At 43.6% G+C, this 27,232-nt stretch overlaps 1 protein-coding gene across 1 annotated transcript in view; it reads right to left on the bottom strand.

Annotated features, from left to right (window-relative positions):
* Window positions 1-22,325: 22,325 nt before the first annotated feature.
* lrrc4ba (leucine rich repeat containing 4Ba) overlaps window positions 22,326-27,232 on the bottom strand; it is a 64,268-nt gene continuing 59,361 nt past the window's right edge. Inside the window, exon 4 of the mRNA XM_066642493.1 lies at window positions 22,326-24,804. Coding sequence (XP_066498590.1) covers window positions 22,855-24,804 — 1,950 coding nt within the window. The 3' untranslated portion in view covers window positions 22,326-22,854. The remainder of the gene's footprint in view (window positions 24,805-27,232) is intronic.

Raw genomic sequence — 27,232 nt, 5'->3', positions numbered from 1 at the left:
CGACTAAAAACATACACGTTCTGAGGCCCAGATCTCTCTCTCTCTCTCTCTCTCTCTCTCTCTCTCTCACTCTCCGTGTCTAAGCTGTTTTTTCCCCGTGTTTGAAACGAGACCTTTTCATCTTTATACAGGCAGTCAACAAGTCTGTCTCTCTGTCCTTTCTTCTCTTTCCTCTCCTTTCTTTCTTTTCTTTTCCTCTATCTATCCTTTATCCCTAGTTCTTAACCCCTCCCCTTTCTCTTCTGTTTGTATTGTTTTCTTAACCATCCCTCACTCCATGTCTCCTTCAATCTCCCCCTCTTACCCTTTCACTCATCCTTTCATACCCTTGCTTTCATTCTTTCTCCCTTCACCTTTCCTCCCCTGTTTTTATTCAGCTTTTAATTTCTCTCTCATTTTGTCTCTGTCCATCCATCCCTTGTCAATATATCTCTCTTTCCCCCCTCAGCACTCCTCTCTCTCTCTCTCTCTCTCTGAAGGACAGAGGTATTCCCACATTTCTCGGTTGTCATGGCAACGCTGCAGCAAGGAAGAAAGAGAGACCACAGAAGAGAGGGATGGGGGGAGTGGAGGCCAGGGCTGTGGGAACAATCATAATGCTCCTCTACTCATCACCAATCCACTACCCCTCTACATCCCTCCCTCCCTCTCTCTCTCTCCTTCCAGAGAAGTCAGTGTTAAAGCTCCTTGTCTAAAGCCTCACTCTTTTTTTAATATCTCCGCTCATTGTTATCTTCATTACTGTTGAGTCATTTAACGGATGCCTGGTTTCCAAGGTAACACAGGGGACAAGGGAACATTGGTTCTGCGGAGGAATACAAATCCGGACGAGTGAGTGTGTGTGTGTGTGTGTGTTTATCAATATCCAGACGAGTCGTTATGGGTGTGAGCTGAGACTCACCTGTACATCACTGACATCCTCAAACATCAGCACCTCACTAATGCTCTCGAGGCTGCCATCAACTCCTCCCCACAATGTTCACAAACTCTCTCGCCTCTCTGCTTCCTCACTTTACTCCTCTTTTTCATGTTCTCTTCCTTTCATTTTCATGTTGTTAACTTGTAGCCACATTGTTGCTAAATCACACGAAGGCAGTTCATTAATATCAGGAAATATATTTCAATTTAAATAACGACAAACATTAATATCTAAATCTCTTCAATTTTTGTTACAGATATGCTTCCATATGGAGGGCTTTTCTGTGGCTGAGTAAATGTGTGTGTGGATAAGGCCTAAGACCAGCTGTATTTTATATTTACGTTGATGGTACTGGGCTGCTGCTCTCATCCAGAGCATCTTACAAAAACATACAGTTTAGCATGTCGGCTAATTCAGTGTCCTGCGCAAGGAGATTTACCTGTGGCTCCATGAACCACTGCGTCACCGTGTAGAATAGGTACGAGCCCGTGGCGACGTGTGTGTGTGTGTATGTTGAACTAGAAGCTGAACACCTGAGCACATTCTCACACACACTCTCTCACTCACTCAGCCCAGCACCTGAATCATTAACGAACCTGCAGAATTAACTCAGCCAGTTCAACCTGCTCTGACAGGTACTACACACTCTCTCTCTCCCTCTCTCTCGCTCTCTCTCTCACACACACACACACACACACACACACACACACACACACACACACACACACGTGCATCTTCTCATGGTTATAGTAAAAGCAGTTAAATATTGTATGAGGTTTTTTTTTTACTGTTTAATAAAATACTATAAAGTAAGATGCTGGAATGCAGCAAAAATAATAACTTAATAAAAAAGCTGTAGAGCTTCAAGGATCAGCGTAAAATAATATTAATATACAATAGGCCCCATAATCTCTCTGATCGAATAGTTTTATGTCAAGAAATACATTTTATAAGAAATACCATTAATTACTATATATATATATATATATAGTTTAATAACCTAAATATTCAGCTGTGTCAGAATGGTTTATTTTTCCCAAATACTTTAAAGGAGACATATTCCTAGTTCTGGGGTCTTAATGAAACCTCTGTGACCTGCTTTGGTCAAAACATCCCAAGGATCAAACACAACAGCAGTATCATCATTTAATGAATGTGAGCCAAACACAGGTCACCCCTGTGTGAGCAGCTGTGTGAAGGGAGACTCACACATGCTCTTGTTTTAGCTGCTGTAGCTCAGTTTGATGTGTGTTTGTGTGTTTTCTTTTCTCTATAAACTTTTGTATGGCTTGGTTCTCTGCTGAATTGTTGTGGTTCCTGTTTTGGTGCATTTAACCTCGACTTTGCACTCTCCCGTAAAGGCAGGTCCAGTGCTGTGATTGGACAGACTCAGACAAGGGGGGGAAGGGAAATTTTAGTCTCATACACAATTGACTGTGTCCTTGTTTCACAGTGTGTGGGTTGGTGGGCTCCTTTTAACACTGTATATAAACCATGAATGTATTTGTTGATAATATTTTATATATGATTACGCAATAACTATGCTGTAAACTAAAGTGACTCAAACTGCTGATGTATACAGTAGGGTTAGGACTAGTGCAGGTGGGTAACTAGGAGTGATGGTTAAGGTTAGGTTAAATCTTACTGGAATTATTGTACATCAAGGTAACATCCACACAGTGCATAGAAGCACATGGTGTGTGCGTGTGTTTGTGTGTGTGTGTTGGGCTCAGCAGGCATCTCCTGTATTTACATGTCCACCGGAAGGCGTTCTCGAAGGCAGTCTTCTCTTCCCTTGGGTCTTTACTGTGCTGTTGATGTTATCACTGAGATGTGCTGCATCACTGAACTGGAAAAAAAAAAAAAACCTGACACAAACCAGATGATTCCGTTTGGCCAATCACAGCGTAGCAACAAGTGGAAAGGTGGGTTTTGTGGTGAACGTCACCAATCAGATTCACTGCTCTTAAGCTGTGTCTGAAAGTATTGCTAACCCTTGGGTTACAGAGCCTTTTAAGGTAGTAACTCGGAGTTGGTGAGGGCCCAGAATATTTAGTTGTATAGAGTGTTGCAGTGTGGAGGATTAGGATTATGGAGTGTGTCAGTGTCAGCTACACAGACTAAGTGCATCACACCTCTGTGTGCTGATTGAACTCAGTTTGTGTTTATGTGTCCAACGATCGATACACACTGCAGCAGAGTCAATGACGATTCACTGATCTCTTCACTGGCTCCACTTTGTGTGTGGTCTAGATATATATCATGACATTTTTATGGTGCTAGTTATGGTTGAGGTTAGGTTAGTCTCCATGAAATTAATTGAAAGAGGACCTATTATGAATTATATAGCAGAACTCTATATATACTTCATGAATGTAAGTATTTGGAGATCACCAGCAAACACAATGTGAATCTAGACTCCCCCAGTCAGTTCTCTGTGGGCTGTTCTGAATCTGCTCGCCTTCTGACATCAAGTGCAGAGACTTTTGAATTGCCCCACCCATCGTCTGAGTCTGTCCAATCACAGCGCTGGACCCACGTTTATGTGAGAGCGCAAAGATGAGGTTAAACGCAGCAGAACTGACTCAACGAGCACAGAGAAATAAGCACTGAGTAAAGTGGAGAAAACGAGAACAGAGAAGAAAGAGAATCAAGCGAAAACAGCTAAAAACCAGAGCTTCTGCTCCTCGCTCTTCACTGCCGTGCGCTTGGGGTCGGGGTGAACAGTGAGCGGCTCATTATCATTTAAAGGAACAGGCGCTGAAAGTGGGCGTTCTGAACAGTGCTGTTTATACAGGGGGAGAACACTGCTGTGGGGCTTTGACTAAAGCAAGTCACAGATGTTTCATTAAAAACCAGAGCTGTGTTCCACTGTGGAGACGAGGGAGAATGCCACCTTGTAATCAATGTCCCCACAATGCATAGATTCAAACATGTGTGTGTGTGTGTGATTATCTGTTAACACATACACACACTTGCATCTGTTAGGGCTCTGTCTCTTTAGCACTCTTATTAATGACACTCTGGCTGTAAAAGCAGTGTAAATTTGTGGATGCAACTCGAACACATTTAACCTGACGGTAAAAACCTGAGAGGACGTTCGGTTCCCTTTACTTACAGTCTCTCTGAATAATTGTTCTGAAGTTTTTGCAGTTTTTTCAAGCTGTTTCTCTCAGGTCTGTATTCGCAAGAACTTTCCAAAGAAAAAACTAAACTTACAAAAGCTCCAGCTCTGATCTGTTTCAGCATTTTTCCTTTTTTTTTTTTTTTTTTTTTTTTACCCCCAGTGTTTCATCTTTACCAATTCCACCCAGCAGCTCCAAGTACAATCTGCTCTCCATAGCCGCAGGTTCTGCAGCAGAGGATTCAACCAACCGTGGGTCAAAGAAAGTTCCAAAAAGCAAATTCTGAATTTGTGGCATCCTTTTCTCTGACTCAACACCCCTCCGTCTCTCTCTGGCTCTCACTGCCTGAGCATTGTGCTCATTCGTTCGACTGTTGGACATGTGCTGTGTAGTCGGGCTGTGATGGTTGTGTCTGTACTGATCCTTTACACACTGCTTGTTCTTGTATTTATTCCCTAAACAATACAGTACAGCTATTGACAGTATTTCCATTGTATTAGGAATGATCAGTGACCTAGAGGCGACTTAGAGTGTGTTCAGACGTGTTGTTCATTTCCCTTGGTTCCCTTGGTATTAAATATGTGAAATATGACTCATGTGACTTTTGCGCACCAGTCGTCAGCATCGTCGGCTGGGCTAAACACACATATCAAGGTCCTGTGTGTTTACCTGGAGGGACTTTTACTGGAAACACAGAGAGAGGTGGGAACATTGATAAAGGATTCAAAACAGTGGCCGACATTCCTCCACTGCCGAGAGAGAGAGAGAGAGAGAGACAGAGAGAGAGAGAGACAGAGACACAGAGAGTGATAGACACACAGAGAGAGAGAGAGAGAGAGAGAGAGAGACACAGAGAGAAAGAGAGAGAGAGAGACAGACAGAGACACACACACAGAGAGAGAGAGAGAGAGACAGAGACACAGAGAGAGAAAGAGAGAGACAGACACACAGAGAGAGAGAGAGAGACAGAGACACAGAGAGAGAGAGAGAGAGAGAGAGAGAGAGAGAGAGAAAGAGAGAGAGAGAGAGAGAGAGAGATAACAAGGGATTTACAGGAATTGCTCTGTTATTGGGAAATGATGGTAGACTTTTAAATTGTATTGTGAAGAAAAACATCCTGTCATCAAGGATAAAGAGAAAGAGAGACTGTGTGTGTGAGAGAGAGAGAGAGAGAAAGAAAGAGACTGTGTGTGTGTGTGTGTGAGAGAGAGAGAGAGAGAGAGAGAGAGAGAGAGAGAGAGTAGTGAAAGTGATTGGCATTCTCTGTGTGTTTAGACTTTACGAGAAGAGTGAAGCAAAGGAGAGAAGGAGAAAGAAGAGGAGAGATTAGAAGAGAAACATAGAGAGGGGTGGAAGAGGACAGGAGTGAAGAGGGGGTGGGAGACAAATGGAGGAGAGGAGCAGAGGCAAAGGTGTGAACACAGATGAGAGGAGAAGCGAGAAACAGTGGAGAAGATTCAAAAAAGAGAGAAAAGAAAAGAGGAGTTGGATTGGTGGGTCAGCTCTGTGGGTCTCATGGTACACTGGGTTTCGAGTCCCAGCTCAGACAGGAGCTCCACACTATGGCGATAAGATTCAGCGTAACTCCATGTGAGGGGACAAAGGCAGGGGTTGTAATTTTTCAAGTGGAACAAATGAGTGATGGAGGAGCGTGGAGTGGGAGGAGGGTGGAGGGAAGGCAGGCGGAGTTACAGTAGGTCTGCTCTAATATTTCTCCAAAACTAACACCAGCTCAGAATCTGCATAGTAACAACCAGCCAATCAGATTTTAGTATGTGTGCCTCGCGCATAGTGCTTTCTGACAGAACTGCGCAGACACATTGAACACAGAAACTCTCCCCTCTGGGGTTCTTGGTCTTAATGATACTTCTGTGACTTGCTTTGGTCAAAAACCCACAAGAATCAAACCCCACAGCAGCTTTCTCCCCCTGTCTAAACAGCCCTGTTCAGAGCGCCCGCTTTCAGCGCCTGTTCCTTTAAATGATAATGAGCCACTTGCTGTTCACCCCGACCCAGCAAAGAAGCGAAGAGTAGTAGCTCTGTTTTTAGCCATTTTCCCTCAGTTCTTTTTCTTTCAGAGCGTCCACTCACTGTCCACTCTCTGAGACACTCCTCCCTCATTGGTCCACCTTGTAGATGTAAAGTCAGAGACAGTAGCTCATCTGTCGCTGCACAGTGTGTGTCGGTCGCCCTCTAGTCCTTCATCAGTGACACAGGACGCTGTCGGCTGGATGTTTTTGGTCGGTGGACTATCCTCAGTCCAGCAGTGACACTGAGGGGTTTAGAAACTCCAGCAGCACTGCTGTGTCTGATCCACTCGCACCAGCACAAGTGTCACTGCAGTGCTGAGAATGATCCACCACCACATCATACCTGCTCTGTGGGGGTCCTGTGCAGGTAAAAAGTACTGCCAGACTCAGGGTGGGGATGAACATGTGCTTCCTCAAAGGTATGTGAGGCCAACCCAGTAAACAAGGAACGTCCCTGGACGTTCAAAATAGGTCTAAATGTAGTTTGTCCGTCAAGGACATATTTTAAACGTCAATGGACATCCAAAATCCATGTTAATAAGTGAGTTAAGTGGTGACCAATCGATAACGTTAGTGGACGTCCAAAATGCGTTTTATACAAGTCATTTATTTCGGGACCAATTAATAACGTCAATGGACGTCGAAAATATGTCTAATAGTCGTCTTTTCAATGTCTGTGTTTGGACGTCTTTTCAACTTTCATTTTCAACCTTAAGAGAACATTGATTAGACGGCAGTCATTAAGTTATTTCAACGTTGAATCAACGGCTAAATGTTTACTGGGAAGCTACCACCTCTTTCTGAACTGCTAATGAAACACTGAACAGCGTAACACACTGGAGGAGAATGCAAAATGCCCAGATCTAGCATGCCTGCTACATGGGGGAGATTTGGGGCTATTCCACACCGTTGTGCTCTGTAGGACTCCCAGACTCAGATGGTTGAGGCATCACCTGGGATCAAACTCACAGACTCTTGAGGATAGGTCAGACGCTTAAACACGATGTAAATTTTAATTACCTTCACTCTTGAGGTTTAGAAGCAAGGAGAAAGTAATCTTTATGTTTACAGTAAAACTGCAAAAACCCCAGGCTGAAAACAATGAGAGGATTGATTTAAAAAGTTTAAGATAAACACCGATATAATCCAAGTGTAAAGTCTCTCTCTGCTGATGGGGTCAGTTCTGCGGAGCTGGAATAAAGAACTGGACAAAGGTGTCATTTATCATGTTGTATTTTGCTGCTGTTTAATAAAAGCCTTTATTGCTTTGTAATGGGACGAAGACAGACCGGTATTTATTTTAATGCCACAATGCAGCCCACCCTTCTGTGCTGTAATCAGCAGTTTGGTCCTGGGCTGTTAGACGTGTGTGTGTGTGTGTGTGTGTGTGTTTGAGATCTCAGGCTCTGGACGGTCAGTATATCTGTGATGAGCAGTGTTAAAAAGTGTGTGTGTGTACCAGGTTTCACTGGTTGCAGGGACCAAATTATGTTTAATATCTCTATACCATAAAATGAATGTAGGTCAATGTAATGTCCCCACAATGCACACTCACACACACACACACGTGTATACTGAGGTGTGTGTGTGTGTGTATATAATGAGGTGGGAATGAGAATTGTTAAGCAGTTTGCATAATCTAATATATTCAGTGTTAGTGCAGCACCTTGGCACAGGGTGTTAGAGGTGTGTATCAGATTGGTGTTATGAAGAACACACACACACAAACACACAAAAAAACTAGGAACTAGCACTGCAGCAGGGGCAGATCACAGAGCAGGAGCCACATTCAAAAACACCCCCCAGCACCAATGACCCTGTCCCTACCTTATATTTGGTGCATATGTGTACACACACAGGTTCTACTCTACTGCGATGACCATTCAACTGTACACACAATTTACACAAAACTCGAACCCTGAACTCAGTACACTAATTTAAAACACTAAATTTAATCATAACTCTTTTAGTTTTTCACATGAAAGTACCAGCATTTGTATGAAAAACTACAATTAATACTACCCCCCCCCCACACACACACACCCCACATACACACACAAGAAATTGATACCACAAACACCATCTGGTCCTCACAAATATATAAAAACCTAAATAATTAAATATTAGAGATGGTGACAGGAGTGCGTGTGTGAGTGTGTGTTGTCCCCTACAGGGTGTGTTCCCACCTTGTGCCCAGTGATTCTGTGTAGGCTCAATGAATAAATGAATGACTACTTCCACCTTAACCATAGCCCCAACCCTAACTTACACCAAAGATCTTTATAATACGTTTTCAGACGCCCCTAAAGTGGAGCCTCATCTCGCCCGCCTGCCTCAGAGAAGACCAGGGATGTTAATGCAATGCCACTTTTTCATTGCATGGTACGTACTCGGCACTCGGCACGGTTATACACTCTATCAGTTCCTGTTCGCTTTTCCACAATCACAGCTCCACTCTGAAATGCATCCAGTGCCGTCTCAAAACCCCATCTTTAACATGAACCACAGGTTTTGAAGACCACAACAATGGCGGAGGTAACAGTAAGCGGTGTTTACTCATGGTGTATTGGCGTGTTTGTTGTTGTTGTTGTTTGGGACTGAACACAGCTCTGTCATCAGTTCAGACAGATCAGTAGAGTTTGTTCCTTCCTTGTTGCAGCGTCCAGCTCTCGCTGGATTCTTTTGTCGGCCACCGATCCAAGGAGCGTTTGAACCTCTTCAAAAGACCACGGCATAATTTTATGAGCTGTCATTTGTGAGTCGAATAAAAACAAATGTGATCTTTGCTGCAGCTGGAGATTTTACAGTTGGAGAGTTGGTGCTGGTCGTCTGCGTTGTGTGGCGTAGAGTGACGACTCTCTCTGGACAATCAGCGCTCTGCAAGGTTTACACACCACGGTTTAGTCCCTACTCGGCTCTGAACCATGAGAGAACAGCGACTAAACTGTAACCTGCTTCCAGAACCAGAACCTGATTCACCTGGTGGTAGAGCAAAGACAAAGCCAAGTAAACTTGAGTGCATGAAATGCAGTGGAAAAACACAATAAGTATGCAACTGTGTGGTGTGTTTAATACACTTTATTGCCTTCAGGATTAGATTATTTCAACTGCATATGGATGAATGCTAACATCAGCTGGTTTACTCTAAGTAAGTGCTGTATTGTCAGGATTGTAAGATTTCAGTTCACTGAAACACACTGAACTTGTTGACCCCCCCCAACACACACACACACACCCAGTTGTCACTGTATAATTCCAACACCCTAACCCTAATACAGACACGCACAAAAGCACATACGCACGTGCATACACACACACACACCACCCCCCTGACATCAAACACATCCAAAATATCCGCCCACTGCTGATCAGCACTGTGAAGACTTTTATTCTATAACTCTGTCAGCATGGCACACGAACAGAGCCCAGCGAGCAACAGAGAACATTAACACTGTCTGGCACCAGAACCTTTACTGCAGAACCAATTTCCCTCCCACACACACACACACACACACACAGCAGACTCCAAACAGAATCAAACACATGTTATACATAAAGGGCAGTTCCACCTATCTTTCAAAATTCCCCCATAACCCTATGTGTGAGGTGCTGAGGTGTAAGCAGCGTGATGGGGTGTGTTTAGGGGTGAAACTTGTGGGCTCTGATTTTATTCCCTTTCTGTTGTTTATATCACAATACAGATCCAGCATTTTATTTCCTCCCTCTCACAAGCAGTGACCTCCACCCATCTACAGAGCTTTGTATGGAGTGATGATGATGATGATGGAACTCTGAACTCTGACCCCCCCCAACACCTTTTTTTAAATTGTGGACTGTTTGGCTTTTTCTGCACACATCTCTCAGGTCTGAAAGGGTTAAACATACATTTCCACCAGGAGATGGGCTCAGTATCATGTACTGTAACATCTTTCTGAGGAGAGATTTTAGAGGCGGACGTCTGGTTCCATTCACCAACTCTGTGATCGATTCTGACTCATTTCCACACTGAACCAAACCCATGGAGAATTTGAAAATATGATGAAACTGCCCTTCGCTCAAAGGCAAATTCAAGACACTGCAGCGTTCTTCTGAAATCAGGAGTTTGTCCCTTTTTCCCTCTCTGGGGAGGCTTCCAATGGAACATGGCTGTGAGGATTTGATGGCATTCAGCTGCTTGAATATTAGTGAAGCTACTGAAGCTAATGATTCTGGACCAGACTCCACTTCAGCTCATTCTGATGGCTCTGGATGGAGCTCCACCATTCAGAGAACATGGCTCCACCGCTTCACAGTCCAGCGCTGGGGGCTTTACACCTCTCTAACCAACACGGGGCATCAGACAAAGTGATTCCAGCGTGTCCCTCATTAGTAGAAGGGCAGCCTGAGTGTGTTTGCAGGTCCAGTGTGTTTGGGAGTGTCTGGGCACGAGTGTAATGGTTGGAGCGGTGGTTGGAGGAGGCTGAGGCGCGAGCAGCAGATGGACCATGTTTAATTAAACAGAAGGAAGGAAAGAGGGATCCTCTCATTTAGTTTTTTCCCCCCAAATCGAGGTTACATCGAGTGGATGCTCCCCTTTTGACAGTTATTTATCCTTCTCTTCTTCTTCTCCACCACTTACACACTTAACTAAACAATGAAAGAGAGAGAGAGGAAGAGAGAGAACAAGTGAAGTAATAAAGTGAAGCCATGAAGTGAAAAAAATAAAGAGAGAGAAGTGAAGGAAACAAAGTGATTGTGAGGACGAGGGAAGGAGAGAGAGAGAGAGAGAGATAAAAGTGTGAAGGAATAAAGGATAAAGAAAGAAGATAAAGAAGACCAGGAAGATAAAAAGAAGGAAGGGTGAAGTGTAGAGTGAAGTGAGAGTGAGCAGAGGGTGAAAGGAAAAAGGAAGGGAGGAGTTAAAACAAGATGAGAGTGAGAGAGAGAGAGAGAGAAATAGAGAGGTGGGGGGGTGCTGTTTGTTTTGCTCCTGAGGGTCAGTAGCAGTGAGGTCATCACACCCTCTAGCACTGTGTGACATATAAACACACACACACACACACTCATACATCAACACTGACCTCTATAAACACACACACACAGACTGTAGTCAGGGGATATGGAGGAGGTTTGTTCTGTGGCTGTTGATGGGAGATATGTGTTGTGTGTGTGTTCTTTCCCCACACATAAACACTCATTCAGAAGAGAGAAGCAGTGATTACACATTCACCCCCATGGAAAAATGTGTGTGTACGCCTGCCCCGAGAACATGATGGAGAGAATAGGGAGGATAGAGGATGAGAGTGAAAAATGAATGAAGAGAGAGGGATAGAAGAATGGAGAGAGTTAAAAAAGAATGCAGATAGAAAAGAAAGTGAATAAAAGGAGGGAGAGAGAAATAACAATAGTGTGTGTGTGTGTGTGTGAGAGAGAGACAGAGAGGGAGGAAAGGATGAAGTGGTACCTCACATTAGGGCAGGTCCAGTCACTCATTCTCAATCTACTGATTGAAAATAGTCACTAGCATTATGCAAATGAGATGCATGATGATTGGTGGATAATAATTTTCATTCATTTTTCTCAGCATGCTGGGTCAGGCCCTCTCCTCGAGTCGCCCATAATTAAACACACACACGTGGAGATGAGATTAGATGAGACATGATATCTCAGAGTGCCCTCTGACAGCCAACCTCATCCCTCACTCTCTCCTCTTTCTCTTCTCCTACTCTGCTCTCACTCCCTCCATCATTCACTGTATTTCTCTTCTTTCTCATGATCCTGCTCTCTCTCTCTCTCTCTCTGTGTTTGTGGAAAGGCTTCAGGCCAGGGGCCATCTGAACACATCTGCTGTTTAAAACAATATCTGCTTCAGCACTTTCTCTCTTTGTTTGTGTATGTGTGTGTGAGTGTGTGTGTGTGTGTGTGTGTGTGTGTGTGTATGTGTGTGTGAGACTGAGAGAGCAAGAAAAGATAGGATAAATACAAGAAAACAGAAAAAGCGAGAGAGGAGAAAGATCTGGAAGAGAGTGACAGGACGTGGGAGAGAGGAAAAGAAGGAGAATAAAACGCAGAAGAAAATAGAAAATGGGAAAATAATGTAAAGAAAAAGCAAAAAAAAAAACATGAAAAAAGTGTCATAAAGCAAGAGAAATACAGAGAGAAATGAAAGGAAAGGGGGAGAGAAAGAAAAAAGTGCAGAAAATTAAAAGTTAGAAATGAGCATGAAGAAAGTGGGACAGAGTGTTTGAGAGAGATTGAGAGGGAAAGAGGGAGAGAGGGAAAGATTCTGGACGTTACAGAGAGTGACAGCAGAAGAGGAGTAACTGTAATAGAGGAAAGTCCACTGCCTCATCCTCTCACTCCCTCACTCCTTTCTTTTCTTCACTCACGTTCTCCCTTCCTCTGTCCCCATTTCCTCCTTTCTTCTTCCCCTCTCTGTTACTTATTGCTCGTGTAACTCACTCTCATTCTCACCCTCATTTTCATCTTACACGGGAGAGCTAACTGGGTGACTATTGGCTTCCAGTGTTTGTTAGCAACATTAGCCTCGTAGCTCTAAAATAAAAGAAGCATTATTTGGACTCCAAACACGTCTCTGCCAATTGACTGCATCAGGGGTCATAAGAAAACCATGCAAATAGTTCAGCTCCAGCTTCCAGTCACATTCAATCTGCTCAAATCAGTGAGAAGGGTTCAGGGAAAAGTCCAGCCCCCAGGATCTGTGACCTCACAAACTCTCTGAGACTTCACGGCCAGAGAGGACACGGCTGACCACTCAGCAAAGCAAGGGCAGACGTCAGCCATCCCAGTGAAGACATGTTTATGGTAAAACACATAGCTGTGAGGGAAATGGCTCCCTCCTACCACACCAGAAGCTCCGGAATAATATGCTTTTCAGCTGCCTCCGAGGCAGATCCTAAAGAACTACATTTTGCACTTGGTTAATGATTGTTGCCTCTGAAAAAGCTGCAGAACAACATACAACAACTGCCTCAGAGGCAGCAATCATGTGCTATTCCACGTTGTATTAGCGCCTGCTTCAGAGGCAGCTCAGAATTACTGTATAACATTCTAGAGCTCCTTCAGAGGCAGCAGACTTACTGCCAGTTGGCCTGTTTTCATGTTACATGTTCAAGCACGGAGGGTGAAGGCTGGAGGCATGAAGTCAGCAACCACCAAACATGCTGCTAATTAGTGCCTCGTTTTTAGGTTTATGCCCCATTCCTGAAAATGTGATTTATTTATTTATTTTTGAAAACCAGATGCCCTTAACTGACTCCATGACCTCACATTCTCTCAATAACATCATCACTATGACGACGGTGACTGACATCTCTCATCCCTCTACAAAAGTCCTTCTGAGATGGCCGTGTTAGCGGAGACAGAGTGGCTACGCTCCGACCAACTCCGGGGTGTGAATCAGGGCCATGTCAAACACACACACACACACACACACGCACAAGATGGATATTCATTCAGACATTCATGTCCACACAGCCAGGACTGTGGCCGCGCTCAGGGAGAGGCGAGCATGATTCAAGTGCAAAATAGAGACGTTCATACACACACACACACACACACACACACACAGAGTGCTGTACTGTGCAAAAGTCAGAGGGCACTCTTCCCTGATTAATATCCAGCCAAAACAACCACTAAGTACAATTCACACAAAGTATATTCCATGTCTTTTATAAAGGGAAAAGTTGATGGAAAATGAAAGTGGGTTCCCAAGTTCTAGATAAAATGGGACCCCTAACAGACAAGAGCTGGTCCCGCACCGGACGTGTCCCCATCAGATAAAAAACACTTAAAGCTTTCATCTTTGAGAAAGATGAGTCTGGCTTCAGATCCGAACAAATCCACAGCTGTCCGTGTCCATCCTTCCTTCCACTGGCAGACGAACACTCAACAGTATGGGTCTGAAAGAATGTGTAGCTGTCAAGAAGACCTCACAGAGGAAAGAAAATAGACACGAAAGAAGAACACAGGAAAAAGCTGCTGCTGTGACACAGGGGTGTGTGGGGGACTGTACTGGGGACAGTGAGGAGTAGAAATGCAACCAACATCTAGAACTGAAAAATATGGGATAAACATCCCTGCAGATGAAATTAAACTGAATAAACTAAGTACCAAGAAACACACACACTACACAAAAGCACACACACAGAGGGAGAGAGAATTCTCAGCTAGAGCTTGAATAAATCAAATAAGATACAGAGAGCACATTATTCTTTACAATAATCCATCAGATACAATCTTTAGTGTGTGTGTGTGTGTGTGCGTGCGCACGAGTGAGAGAGATTCAGGTGAGGGCAGGTTGAATGTTTGCATTTGTGTGTGTGTGTGTGTGTGTGGAGGGTAATCGGTGTTTGAGGAGCTGCCTCAGGCTCTTGTACAGATCAGCGTGATGACGCAAAGGGCCACAGTCAACAACTGATCTCATTCAGCTCCTAAAACACACACCACCTACCCACTCACACACACTCAGACACACACACACACATGCAATGAATGACAGGACACTGTAGTCAAAGGTTTCTGTGATCAGTGCGAGCGCTTCAAATTTGCACTTGTGAGTGGGACACATGTGAAATGTTAAATCGTAGAGGTTTATATTTTCCATCTGCTGTTTTTGAGCCCTCTACTACACCCTAGTAACCAAAGGAGACACCATAGCAAATAAATCACAGCATCCTAGTAACCACATGGGATACCTCTGCAGCCAACTAACAGCACCATAGCAACAACAAGGGATACCGATATCAACCACCATAGCAACCAGATGACATAGCAACAGACCTACCAATCACCTGTGATACCAGAGCAAGAAACAAGCAGTAAAATAATGGCAACATGGGATAATATAGCAACAAACTACTAACTAACCTATTAACAGTACTTTAGCAATTATGGGATACCACAGCAACCAACTTGCAGCATCCTAGCAACCACAAGCAACGCTATAGCAACCAACTAGCAGCACCCTAGCTACTTGGCACAACCACACTTGAAGTATTAGTTGTTGTTATTAATTCTCTGTTCTATTGTTTCATACATTTTGCGTTCATTTTGTGTTAAACCCTATTATTATAATTTGTTTACATTTAAATTATTAAATTAAATTATCTGTTGCGATCTCACTCAGAACCCACAACACACTATACATGAATACAATAAATAAATCAGCTGTGTGTGTCTGCTTACACACACACACACACACACACACACACAGGCTTAATGCTCAATTCCAAACCTGTCACACACACTCTAACTCTGTGGTTAAATAAGCTGTCTGGGGCCAAACGATATTCGCATCCTCTCACTCTCACTCTCTCTCTCTCTCATCAGTGGCAGGCGTGTGGACAGCAGTAAAATATTACTGATCACAATAATAACACAGATAAATTACAAGTTTGGCATATTTGGCCCCATCACAATAATAAAAAAAATAATGTAATTAGAGTGGGCGCCTCACCGCCATGAAACATGACCAAACACATCAATAACACGAGTGTGGAAGAGAGCACCCATTTAAAAGGGAGGGAGGGGTCTTTATGCATTACAACAGACGTAATCAAACGCTTGGCCCCACCCCCCCAAATAAAACAACATTTTTCAATATGGAAATTACCACAGGGTCTGTATAAAACAGTCACCTCAACTCAGCCCCTTTGTCTAGGACTTTTATTGTGTACAATTAACTGCCTACAAAATATGAACAATAAAATAAAAGCAGCACATGAAGCATTTCTCCTCATATGAACAGAACACTCCCTCTCTACCACCCTGGGGGGCTTTTCTCTTCTCATTTAGGGGGACAGTCAGCAGCCCAAACTCCATGATGATGCCTTTCCCACCTGGCTCTTTATTATGAAAATAAAGTAAACCTGCATATCTGAATTAGTGACAAATGAGAAAATGTCAGAGAATGAAAATAAAAACAGGCATGAGAGTTATTTAAATGTCTTTAAATATATACCAACCAATCGTCTCATCCGCTCCCTACCCCCACAACTCCTTGACAGCACAGTTTGAACACCTCTGGATTGCACTTTGAACGCCATGTATTATGTACTTTTTCCACAACTGAACACAGTTCTGTTTTTTAATGAAACGTCTGTGACCTGCTTTGGTCAAAACCCCACAGCAGTGTTCTCCCACTGTCTAAACAGCCCTGTTCAGAACACTTGCTTCCAGCGCCTGTTCCTTTAAATGATATTGAGCCGCTCACTGTTCACTCAGACCCTGAGCGTACAGCAGTGAGGAGTGAGGAGCAGAAGCTTTGGTTTTTAGCTGTTTTCGCTCGGTTCTCTTCACTGTTTTCACCACTTAATTTTGTCTTTGCGCTCTTACAAACGTGGGTCCAGCGCTGGAGATTGGACAGACTCAGATGAGGGCCATCAAATCCTCACAGCAGTTACATGTAAGACAAGACTGGAAGCATATCACTGTTGTTTATCCATCTCAGGCCTTCGGTTAAACAAATGTGAGCGAAAGCCTGAAGAAAACACTTTCTCTTTCCTCTTCCTTCTTTTTCATCCCTAAAAGCGAGAGATGGCCCAGATTTGTCCATCATGGACTGCTCAGAGCAGCACACACACACACACACACACACACACACACCACGGCCTGTGAGAGAGCATGACCTCTCGCCCCTCCAACCAATCAGAGCATGGGATTAGACAGTAAGTGAGGCGGCATGAAGAAGAATCCCCTCACAGATGCTATTTTATACTTCCCTCAGAGCGGTGGGCGAAGACTGTCAGACCCTTCTTCTGAGGAGTGACTTCTGCTACGTTAAGCTGCATCCATTACTGACATCCTGTACAATCTCCATAGAAAAGCACTGACCAGTAAAATTACACACTGTACAGAAGCAGTGCACAAGCCTAAGGTCACCTCCCCCATGCTCTGTGTCAGTCAGAGGGGGATAAAGGGGCTGTGGAGCAGTAGAACTGTGTTCTCTGAGTGGACTTCAGCGAGCAATGCCATGCTGAACGAGAGCAGATCATCTCACCATAGCTACACATGAGAACACTCAACTGTCTCTCTCACACAGAAAAACATACAAGCACACACACACACGAGAGAGAGAGAAAGGAAGAGAAGTGAAGGAAAAAGCGAAACAGTAGGGTGATATGGAAACTAAATCTAAAAGGGAGAGGGAAAGCAGGAAAAAGCATGAGAGAGAGAGAGATGAAAAGAGGAGAAGAGCAAGACGAAAAAGAAAAAGGGAGATACTGAAAAAGAAAATCTAAAGAAAGTGAAACAAAGGAAAGAGGAAAAAGGGAATTTGAATTTGAGAGATGAGAGGGGGATGAGAGAACGAATAAAAAGAGACATCTCTGTCTGTGAATCACCATCACTGTGCTTTATGGAGGCTTTAAGAAGCTTCATAGCAGATAAGTTGCATAAACAGACTGACAGCAGAGTGTGTGTCATCACACACAGTTGTCTCGCAAAATAGGCTGCTGACACACACACAGAAAAAGAGCTGTTGAGAACACAGGAGCACAGCATTTGTGTGTATGCAGATGAGCATGGGGAGCATATGAATATGTAAATGAGCAGGTTAGAGGCGGGACTAATCCAGTGGCTGAAAGCTGTGGATGTGTGTATGTGGCAGATTAATGCTGGATTAGTTTAGAGAGTATCATGAATGTGAATGACCGCCCTAAGTGTGTGTGTGTGTATGAAAAGAGAAAGAGAAAGGGAAAGAGAGAGAGAGAGAGAATAAGTCTGTGGTGCATGGACGCATAGCATCAGAGAAAGTCTAAATATTCGGCAAATGAATACGCAGAATTCATAACCAAGCAATAACAATCATGGAGCCTAAGGTCACCTTGCCCAATGCCAAGCGACAGCCAGCGGGGTGTAAAACATCTCGGCCCTGGGACCCTCTGAGCTTCATCCAATACCTTTGATGTGAGTCAAGTGGTGTTTGTGATCGAGAACTAATCATCAACCACCAGTGTGACTGCCATCAGACCCTCACTGCAATGTTCAGGCATCTTGAAGACAGACTAGAGGCTGTCACTGCGGCAAAGGGGGACACACCTCTGACGGGTGTCCTCCATTTTAGAAGACTATTCTGTTCAAATAATAGCTCTCAAATTCAGTTTCCATTAACATGGTCAGGTCCAGCCTGAGCATCCCTCGGCCCATTATTTGAAGCCCTTAACCACATTAATCAATGTTTTCACTGTTGTTAGTATATTTCGCATATTATGCTTTGTCCCCATTGCTGAGCCCTAAGAGAAGGATTACTCAGAAATGCGCCGTCCTGCAATGCCTCCGTCCTCACATTTGCATCCGAGCCCCGAGCACTGCTGGGTGATGGGGGACCGTCGTCGCAGCAGCAACTGTTGCCACGGAAACCTCACCGTAGGAACCTGAGGAGATGCTGGGCCACTCCAGCTCTCGGAGGACGCAAAGCAGCGACATGTTGCAGGCAGCGCGTCAGTGTGTGTGTTTTGTGTTCGTGTCTGTGCTTTGTCATTTTGAGGACAACATGTCTTCAGAGTTCAGAATGTAAAAAGGTTCATTGTGGACTAGTATTTACCTCTATGTGCCTGGTCTCGTATATATACTGATATGTGTAGTGAATAACACTGATGATCTGGTAAGAATGCCTCCTGTCAGTCAGAACTGGACCTTGGGCAAATGGCCAGTATGGATGAATCACATTTCCATTTTCATCATATGGAGGGTGTATGTTGCTTACCTGAAGAGCAGATGGCACCCGGATGAACTATGGGAAGAAGGCAAGTCGCCGGAGGCAGTGTGATGTTGCAGTGTCCTGCTGGGTAACCCTGGGTCCTGATGTACATGTGGATGCTGTTTTGACACATAACACCTTCCTAAACTTCCCCCCCTTAACTGCAACGGTATACCCTAACCACATTGGCTTCTTTCAGCACGATAATGCTCCCAGCCACACCGCTAACACTGTTTAGGAACAGTTAAAGGAACGTGACAAGGTTTCAAGGTGTTGACTTGGCCTTCAAATCCCCCAGATCTCAATTCGGAAGCATCTATTGGTTGAGCTGGAAAAACATGTCTGATCTAAGGAGGCATCAGCTCACAGTTTACAGGAATTCTAGGATCTGCCAGAAACCACAGGACACCTTCAGAAGGCTTGTGGAGATGAATGTCATACCTAAACAATGTTAGGCAGATGCTTTTTAATATTATGGCTGATCGATAAATATATGTGTGTGTGATAGAGAGAGCGAGAGAGAGAGAGAGAGAGAGAAGAGAGAGAGCGAGAGAGAGAGAGAGAGAGAGAGAGAGAAGAGAGAGAGCGAGAGAGAGAGAGAGAGAGAGAGAGAGAGAGAAGAGAGAGAGAGACTATGGTGATTTTACAAGGGAAGGATAACCATCCTTAAATTTGAATAGAGGTTAATATAAAACATTTATACCCAAGCTCTTTTGGAGCATTTCTATAGGTAAGTTCATCTGGAATTTGTACATATCATGTAAAAGCAGTTGTCTAAAAAAAAAAAATAATAATAAACCCCACAAAAATGAAAATGTCCCATCAACAAAGACATGAACATACACCTCTGTATGAGTTGCTACCTAATCTGCACATGTTGGAGACGTATGACCCGTGTGTGTTTTTCACTCTCGATGAGCACCAGCGCAGAAGAGATGGCACCACAGCTCTGATGCAGTGTGGCTCATTAATTCGAAGGCATGTTGCTGAGGCAACAGGGTGTTGACATGGCGCAGTCGCACTTCTTGTCACTGATAATGGGTGTCATTCCGAGAACAGGCACAGACCCCTCTCTCTCTCTCTTTCTCATCCCTCCATCCGCACACAGTGACCCCAACACCAGCCTCTCTCCAGGTCGGAATGAGTGTTATAATTATAATAGGGACCCCGCTGCACACAGTCATGCCTAAGTCTCCACGGCTTAAAGGAGCAGTCAGTCATTTTGACCAGAAAATATATAAACATAACTGATAGTATTTATTTATTTTTACATTTATCCCATAAAGCGCAACTCAACAGGAGATGAAGAATCAAACTGCTTTGTTGTCCCTCAAAGAACCTAGTTATGATCCATAGAGTAGGTCTCCCACATGGAGCGGCCATTTTGAAAACAGGTTTAGTACATAATCTCTACATCCAGGCCACTAGGAGCTCAGTGGAAGAGACTCTGGAGAAGACTGACAGCTCCTTTAATGGGAGATAGAAACCCAAACAGGCACAAAAGCAAAAAAAGAAACCAACGGCATCAAGTTTCAGCTTGTTCCACTTGCCATATTTCGTGTGCCATGTTCTTTTTTAATTTTCGATGTGACTTCCGCTAACAGAATATTTCTCATAATGAGTGTAACCTTAGCTAATTATAATAATAACAATAACAATATTACAATTAAGATAACACTTTTAAAAAAATGGAAACAAACAGAAAAGAAAATTCAAACTAGATAATCAAAGCAAATAATGAAAGACACATTTATCATAATAGGCTTTTGTTTTTAAAAGAGCTCTATGAGTTTCTATCATTTTTTTTCGACTTGTCCTTTTTGTTCAGTTTTAAAAATGAAACAAAACCCAAAAAACAAACAAACAAAAAACATATTCCAGTGTAGCGTGGTCTCTCGTGTCTCTTACCTTTCAAACGCTTCTTAATGCTGTCCTTCTTTAGCCCTCAGAGTCTTTGCTCATATCTCTGTTCTTCTGTTCGAGAGCACAGTGATTTCACTGTAATCCACTGCGATTCCTGCCATTTCCCCTCACCAGTTCAGTTTGGAAACGTGTTCGATCACATAGGAAAAAGAAAAAGAAAAAATAGCAGGCTCCTGGTTGAGTTTCATCTCGTAAAAAACAGGAGGATGGAGCCGGAGAGCCCATTCCGAAGAGCCTTGATTTTCCATAATTTTTTATTTTTTTTGTGGAGAGGGGTGGTATGTTGCTGCATTTCAAGTGAAATCTGTGGTAGTAGTAGCTCCTGCCGCTGCATTGTATTGTAATTCCTCTGGGAATATATGCTCTGTAGTGACAATCACTAGCACAATGAAATACAAACATCACTTCTGTATACAAAAGGAAATCAATAATAATAATTATTATAATAATGATTCAAAAATAAACAGCTGACATTAAGCATTTCTATAGGTATATTTAAAATAATATTATTAATTATAATAATTGCAGTATCAATAATATTTTATTATTCAATATAGAGGGACAGATTAAATCATTTCATTTTCTGCACATCAAATATTTCTCTCTGTATAGCAGCACTGAGATAAAAATTCACATTTTGCTCTCATTACATTACTGTAATTACCTATTACTGTATTAGCGTTATGGTTAGCATAGTTTCTTGGTGTTGGTCACTGTTTATTTCACCCCCGGGTTCCGTACACTAAAACGTTTGCAATCTGTCGTAATCCCAAGAGCAATGAACAAACAAAAGTTACACTTCTTCTGCGACCCTGTTAGTAAGAACGTGACAAGAAAAAAAAAACAACAACAACAAAAAAAAAACCCAAGAGGATTTAAAGACTAAAAATAAGCCAGAGTCAGACACAATGTCCTGAATTGTAAAATACTCTCCCCACCCCTCACTGACCCCACCCCCCACCCTCCCAGTGTTGTCGGTTTTGTAAGCAGACGAAAGGTTTTTCCCAGTGTCAAAGCGCTACCACCGCAGCTGCTCAATTCTTCAAAAGCCGTGGCTTTCAGTCAGAAAACAACAACTGCAAAAAAAAAAAAAAAAAAAAAAAAAAAAAAAAAAAATCCTGTTAAAGATTCTTCATCATAATTTATTTCTCTTGAATGAAAATATATTTATATATCGTTGACTTTCACAGTCTGTTGTTTTTGTTTCTCCTTAGGTTTTATTTCTTTAAGGATCATTGTCTTTTGCCCTTTTAGGTTCTTTTTTTTGTTGTTGTTGTTTTTTCAACATTTCTTTTTTTTTTTGGAGTTTTTCTCCCTCTCCCTCGCTCCTACTTTCACCTCAAGGTGTTAAAAGGGAGGAAAAAGCGAGAATATGGCATCGAAGTCCATCAGAATGAAAACACAAGCCCTGTGCACAGTGCTGGTCTGTCTAATCCACCAACTGATCACCCTGAACACAACCGTGAATCTGTACTCCAAATCCGAATCATTGCCTCGTCTTAGTCTCCAGTCGGCACTCTAAAATTCTCACGCACAACTTTAGTTACTTTCCTTTGCTTGTGTTCTATTATATATATATATATATATATATATATATATATATATATATATATAAAATTTGCTCACAAATTCATATCTTGAATATGCATCATACTGTGCATCTTTGAGTATCTCAGCGTAGCGCGAACAAACGCTGACAATGTTCTGACCCTTGTCTGTGGACATGCTTAGTGAAGCTAATGCACAAAGATGTCTGCTTTGGCACAGATCTGTTCAAGTTTGGCACTTGGCACTGAGCTTGTATTCGAAATGTGTCAAGACATTTATCGCTTCACTGATACTGACCAATGCGGCTGTAGCTAAAAATAGTGTTATTCTAACTGCGGTGTGGTCTTTCTTTCTCCCCAACCTTTGTGTCATTTCAGTGCCGACTTTGTTGGGGTTCACGGCTACGTCTTATTCTCCTGTAGGTAATGTGTCATACAATGCTCGGTCTACCTCGCTCATTACTCCTGAGAACATACCCACAGGGGCTGAACAGCTAGTGCCCTTCATCTGTTACTGTCTTCTTGGTGCTGTCTTTCCATATTTCCCTTCTCCCTATGCTTCATCCTGTCTCTCTCCTTCACTCACGCTCTCACTCACTCACTACCTGTTTCAGATCTGAGTCTCTTGGACGTTCTCCTTCGAGCCACTCTTGAAAAGAAGGGGCTCGATCTGAGGGTTCTGCCCTTTACCTATGAGGCCTTTAAGCGACCCATGAATGCCAAGGGTTGGCAGGGGCATAGGTGTGGGAATAGAGCAAGGTGCACTGCCCACAGAAACAGGCACCTGGGTGCAAGAGATGGGCGTGGGTTGAGCCTGGGAGCAAGGAGAAGGGTTGTTGTTATTGTTGAGGCCGACCCCAGAACCTCCGGAGAGGCCAAGGCCCATCATGTTGTTGTTGAAGTGGTGGGGCTTGTAGTAGTGGTTGAGATGCTCCGCCCGAGCAAGGTTTGGCAAGTTGACGATCTCTGGGTGGTGCAGCCGCAAGCTTTGACTTCCTCCTCCAGATCCAACTTGGGGCACAGTTGCACCTCCACTGATCCCGCTGCCTCGGACACTGGCACCAGCTCCGATCTCGTCCTCCACGTTGATGATCTCGATGGCCCGTGCTGGTCCATGGTGCTTGTGGAGCTGGTGCTGCTTCCGAAGCTTGTAGAAAACCACTAGCATCACAGCAGCCATAAAGGTAATAGCCACAAAGCAGCCAATGATGATCTTGGTGGTTTTCATTACGTCATCCAGGCCGGAAGGGTAACTGGGGTCAGTAACTGGGACAGTAAATGTGGGTTTAGTTGCCCGAGGAGAAGACGAAGAGCCAAAAACGGACAGAGATGAAGCAGTAGTTGGGATCACATCGTGCCAAAGATGCCCAGACGGTGTCGTTCCAGGGATGTGGATGATGGTCTCATTAATAGAGCGTAGGGCAGAATCCTCGTCCCCAGTAGTTTCCACGGTCACGGTGGTGAAGTAGGTGTAGTTTACAATGGCGTCTGCTGCGGTGACATTCAGGACAGCTGTTGCTGTAGTGTTTCCAGCAGAATTGGTCACCATGCATGTGTACTGACCAGTATCTCGCAGGGTAACATTGGTGAAGTTCAGCGTCCCGTCATGCAGCACGGAGATTCGGACACGGTATGATCCATGGGTCATCAGGGTACCATTGGGAGTGATCCAGTTGACGGAGGTCATGGAGGTCCCAGTGCGGCACTTGAGCTCAGCAGCCATGCCTTCAGTCACATTGAGGTCAGTAGGAGGCTCTACGATGACAGGAGCATAGCAGGTAAAATGGCTCTGGTCAAGTTCACCAATATACTTGCCCTTAAGATACGGAGGCGCATGACACCGCGCACAACAGGTGGTGTTACTGGGCACTGTTTCTTTCAGCCACCAGCTTAGCCACAGAACATCACAGTTACACACCCAGGGATTGTGGTTGAGGTGCACTCTCTCCAGTTTCTGCAAGGGTGTAAAGAGATCATGGGGCAAAGAGTGGAGGGAATTGTGTGACAAGTTCAGCTCTTCCAGGCTTTTAAGATCATCAAATGCATTGCGCTCGATGACGGACATCTGAGAATGCATCAGCCACAGTTTCCGTAAAGACTCCAGGCCTTGGAACGAGCCAGGCCTTATGATCTCCAGTCTGTTTCCAGAGAGCTCCAGCTCCTCAAGTCGGACCAAAGGCGTCAAGTTAGGGATGTCCTTCAGACCGCACATACCCAGGTTTAAGTAGCGCAGATTGATAAGACCCACAAAGGCAGCGTCTGAAATATAGTCCAGCTTCTTGAGCTCACCCAGGTCAAGACGACGAAGGGAGGGCACCCGATGGAAGGCATAGCCAGGCAGAGTCTCGATGGGATTGTTGCGAAGCCAGAGCTCGCGTAGCTTGCTGAGGTACTCGAATGCCTGCGATGGTACCAGCGTGAGGCGGTTGTCAAACAGTTCCAGTGTGTTGAGGTTAGGAAGGCCATTGAACGCTCCAACCTCGATCTGACGGATGTGGTTCTTGGAAAGCTGAAGGATCTCCAGGTGCCGCAAGTGTTTGAAGGTGTCTGACCTAATCACCTGGGAGAGAGAAGTTCAAGGGCAAGTTAAAGATCAAGACTTCATCGACTGGACAGCCTTTATATATATATATATATATATATATATATATATATATATATATTCAATAATTGAGAAGTTCCTGAAGTTTAACTGATGGCTATTTTAGATTGCATTTCCCTTTACTGCTTCATAAATAGAACTGTCAGTTATGTGACACAGAATGTCCTCCCCGATTTGCTTGCGTCTGAGTTGGATATGACTGTCTGCTTCAAAAACTTGAGACAAATGGTGCAGTCAAAGATCTAGGCACAAAAAAAAAGACATTGTACAAATTACTACTGAGCACAGAGCCATTGTTTGCAGCCAGTCAGAAACCTCGCTTTGTTTGTTCTATATTTGCCATGTATTGTAGTCTCAGAAGTGAATGCGCATGAAACATCCCCATGTAAGAAGGGCAGTCAGAAGTTGAGGCATTTAGCTAAGGAGAGTTAGCTCATCTGTTTGACAGTGTTGCCTGATAAAACCTCAAAGAAAACCACAGAAGGGGCTCATCTCCAACTGTAGAGACGGTCTGCTTGTGGCACGTGTCAAAGAAATGTATTTTATAGAAGTATCTTTGCTTAACCAGCGAGCACAACCAAGGCCTCTCTCATTAGAGATGGCTGAAATTCCTCTTGACAAGATGTAGGGTTTCAAACGCTACTGCAATTTCACACATTGAAGATGCAGTGCGCGGCGTTACGCAGAGGATCGGCACATTAGTGACAGCCTGAGCTGCTTTCCTTGAGCAGAGAGTGAAGCCTAGTCCTGGCCTGCCGCCACAGCTCTCTCTCTAAACCACAAGAGGGGAGGGGAGGTGGGTGTGAAACACAGTGGGCTGGGGGTGTTTCAGAGAGAGGACGGTGCAGGGAACTGTCAAATCTCTACTCTCAGGGCACACAGCAAAGAGAGAGAGAGAAGCAAAAAAAAAAAATCTAGGATGCCTTCAGGTGTTAAAACATTTTTAGATTTTTAATCATTTCAAGTGGGGCTCCAGGACACAACAAACCAAATCAGAATTTTTACGCTAAGAGGAAGACGTGATGAGTATTATTTTTTCTATTTTTAAAAGGGGATGCTTGCTGTTAACCCTTTCAGACCCAAGCAGATGGGATTAACACTCTACATTTGCTCACAGTTTAAAGGGGAATTCCAGCAAGTTTTCAACATCTCTACATTTACAGTATTCTCCAAATCAGTTTTCTCCCAAATTTTATTCACTGCTACATCCACCAATTTGCTAGTCTCCTCCAATCAGGGGCGTAGGACCAAGGTTTGGATCCAGGTCATTGCAGTTTGCCTGGAGCTGCTTCCTTCCCTCCCCATAGCTCCATCTCCACTGAACCACTTAACTTCTCCTCCCAAGAAAATATATGAATAGAACAAAATGTTTATAATGTTGTACTTCTTAATGAGTTATGTGTCTGTATGCATTTAAGGGTTAAACAGTTTACAAATCAATAAGGTGACAATCTATAAATGTGCTTTGAATCATCAAACCTGCTGTTCTATAGATTGGTTTTATACAAATTAAAAAGTACTGTATAAGCAGCTGACAATCTTTAGATCCATCGGAAAAGGAAGAGGTGTTGGCTCTTTCTCCCTCAGTGACTGTGGCTGATTCTGGAACTAACAGGTCTGTGTTTAAAGGCTGATTTATATCTGGTTTATACTGCAAAGATAGACAAAAACATGTATGTGACACACAGACTTTGCATAGATTTCAGGCAAAATATATTTTTAATATAATATGAATGTATGCACTAGAGGGCAGCATCCAAATCAGACTATATAAACATGAGCAAAGAAGACAAATGTCTCATGCTGTTTTACAAAATCAATCAAAGCGAGAATGATTTAGTCTTCATTAGATCCCCAGACGACTTCACTGATCCCAAAGACACTGCTGATTTTTCAATGTTTTACACTGTAACCCTCCTGGAAACCTGCTGTTTTTATTTGGCACTAGCTTGGGTCGCGTACAATTTGGATCTGTGAGGTTGGAGAGCCCATCTCTGGTTAGCTGAAACACAGAGGTGTGTGAAACACACGAGCACATCTGAGAGCCGCTGCATGCTACAAATAATCAATAATACTCTCAAGGTTTGTGCTATAACATGAGATATTTGCACCGGTGTACTGCAGTCGTAAGCTCGAGGCCGCAGGAAGAGTTCTGAAGATCAGCAAAGCAGTGCTAATATCTCACCTTACAGCAGGAACCTAGAGTGTCTTACTGCAATTACACCACAGCACCTTTATCTCTCTTTATTTGCAGGTTTTAAAACAGAGCGGACAGAATAAAACTATTTGTTTGTTATATCAACATACTGCAAGATAAAATAGTTCCATTATATCACAGCCCTTTTCCAACGTGATCGCTGGACCGTAAACTGGTTCTGTTCAGGAA

This window comes from Hoplias malabaricus, chromosome 13 (genome assembly GCF_029633855.1).
Source record: "Hoplias malabaricus isolate fHopMal1 chromosome 13, fHopMal1.hap1, whole genome shotgun sequence".
In the NCBI taxonomy this organism is placed as follows: Eukaryota; Metazoa; Chordata; class Actinopteri; order Characiformes; family Erythrinidae; genus Hoplias; species Hoplias malabaricus.
The sequence above is the reverse complement of the archived record's forward strand: the minus strand, read 5'-3'. Positions and strand labels throughout refer to the sequence as shown.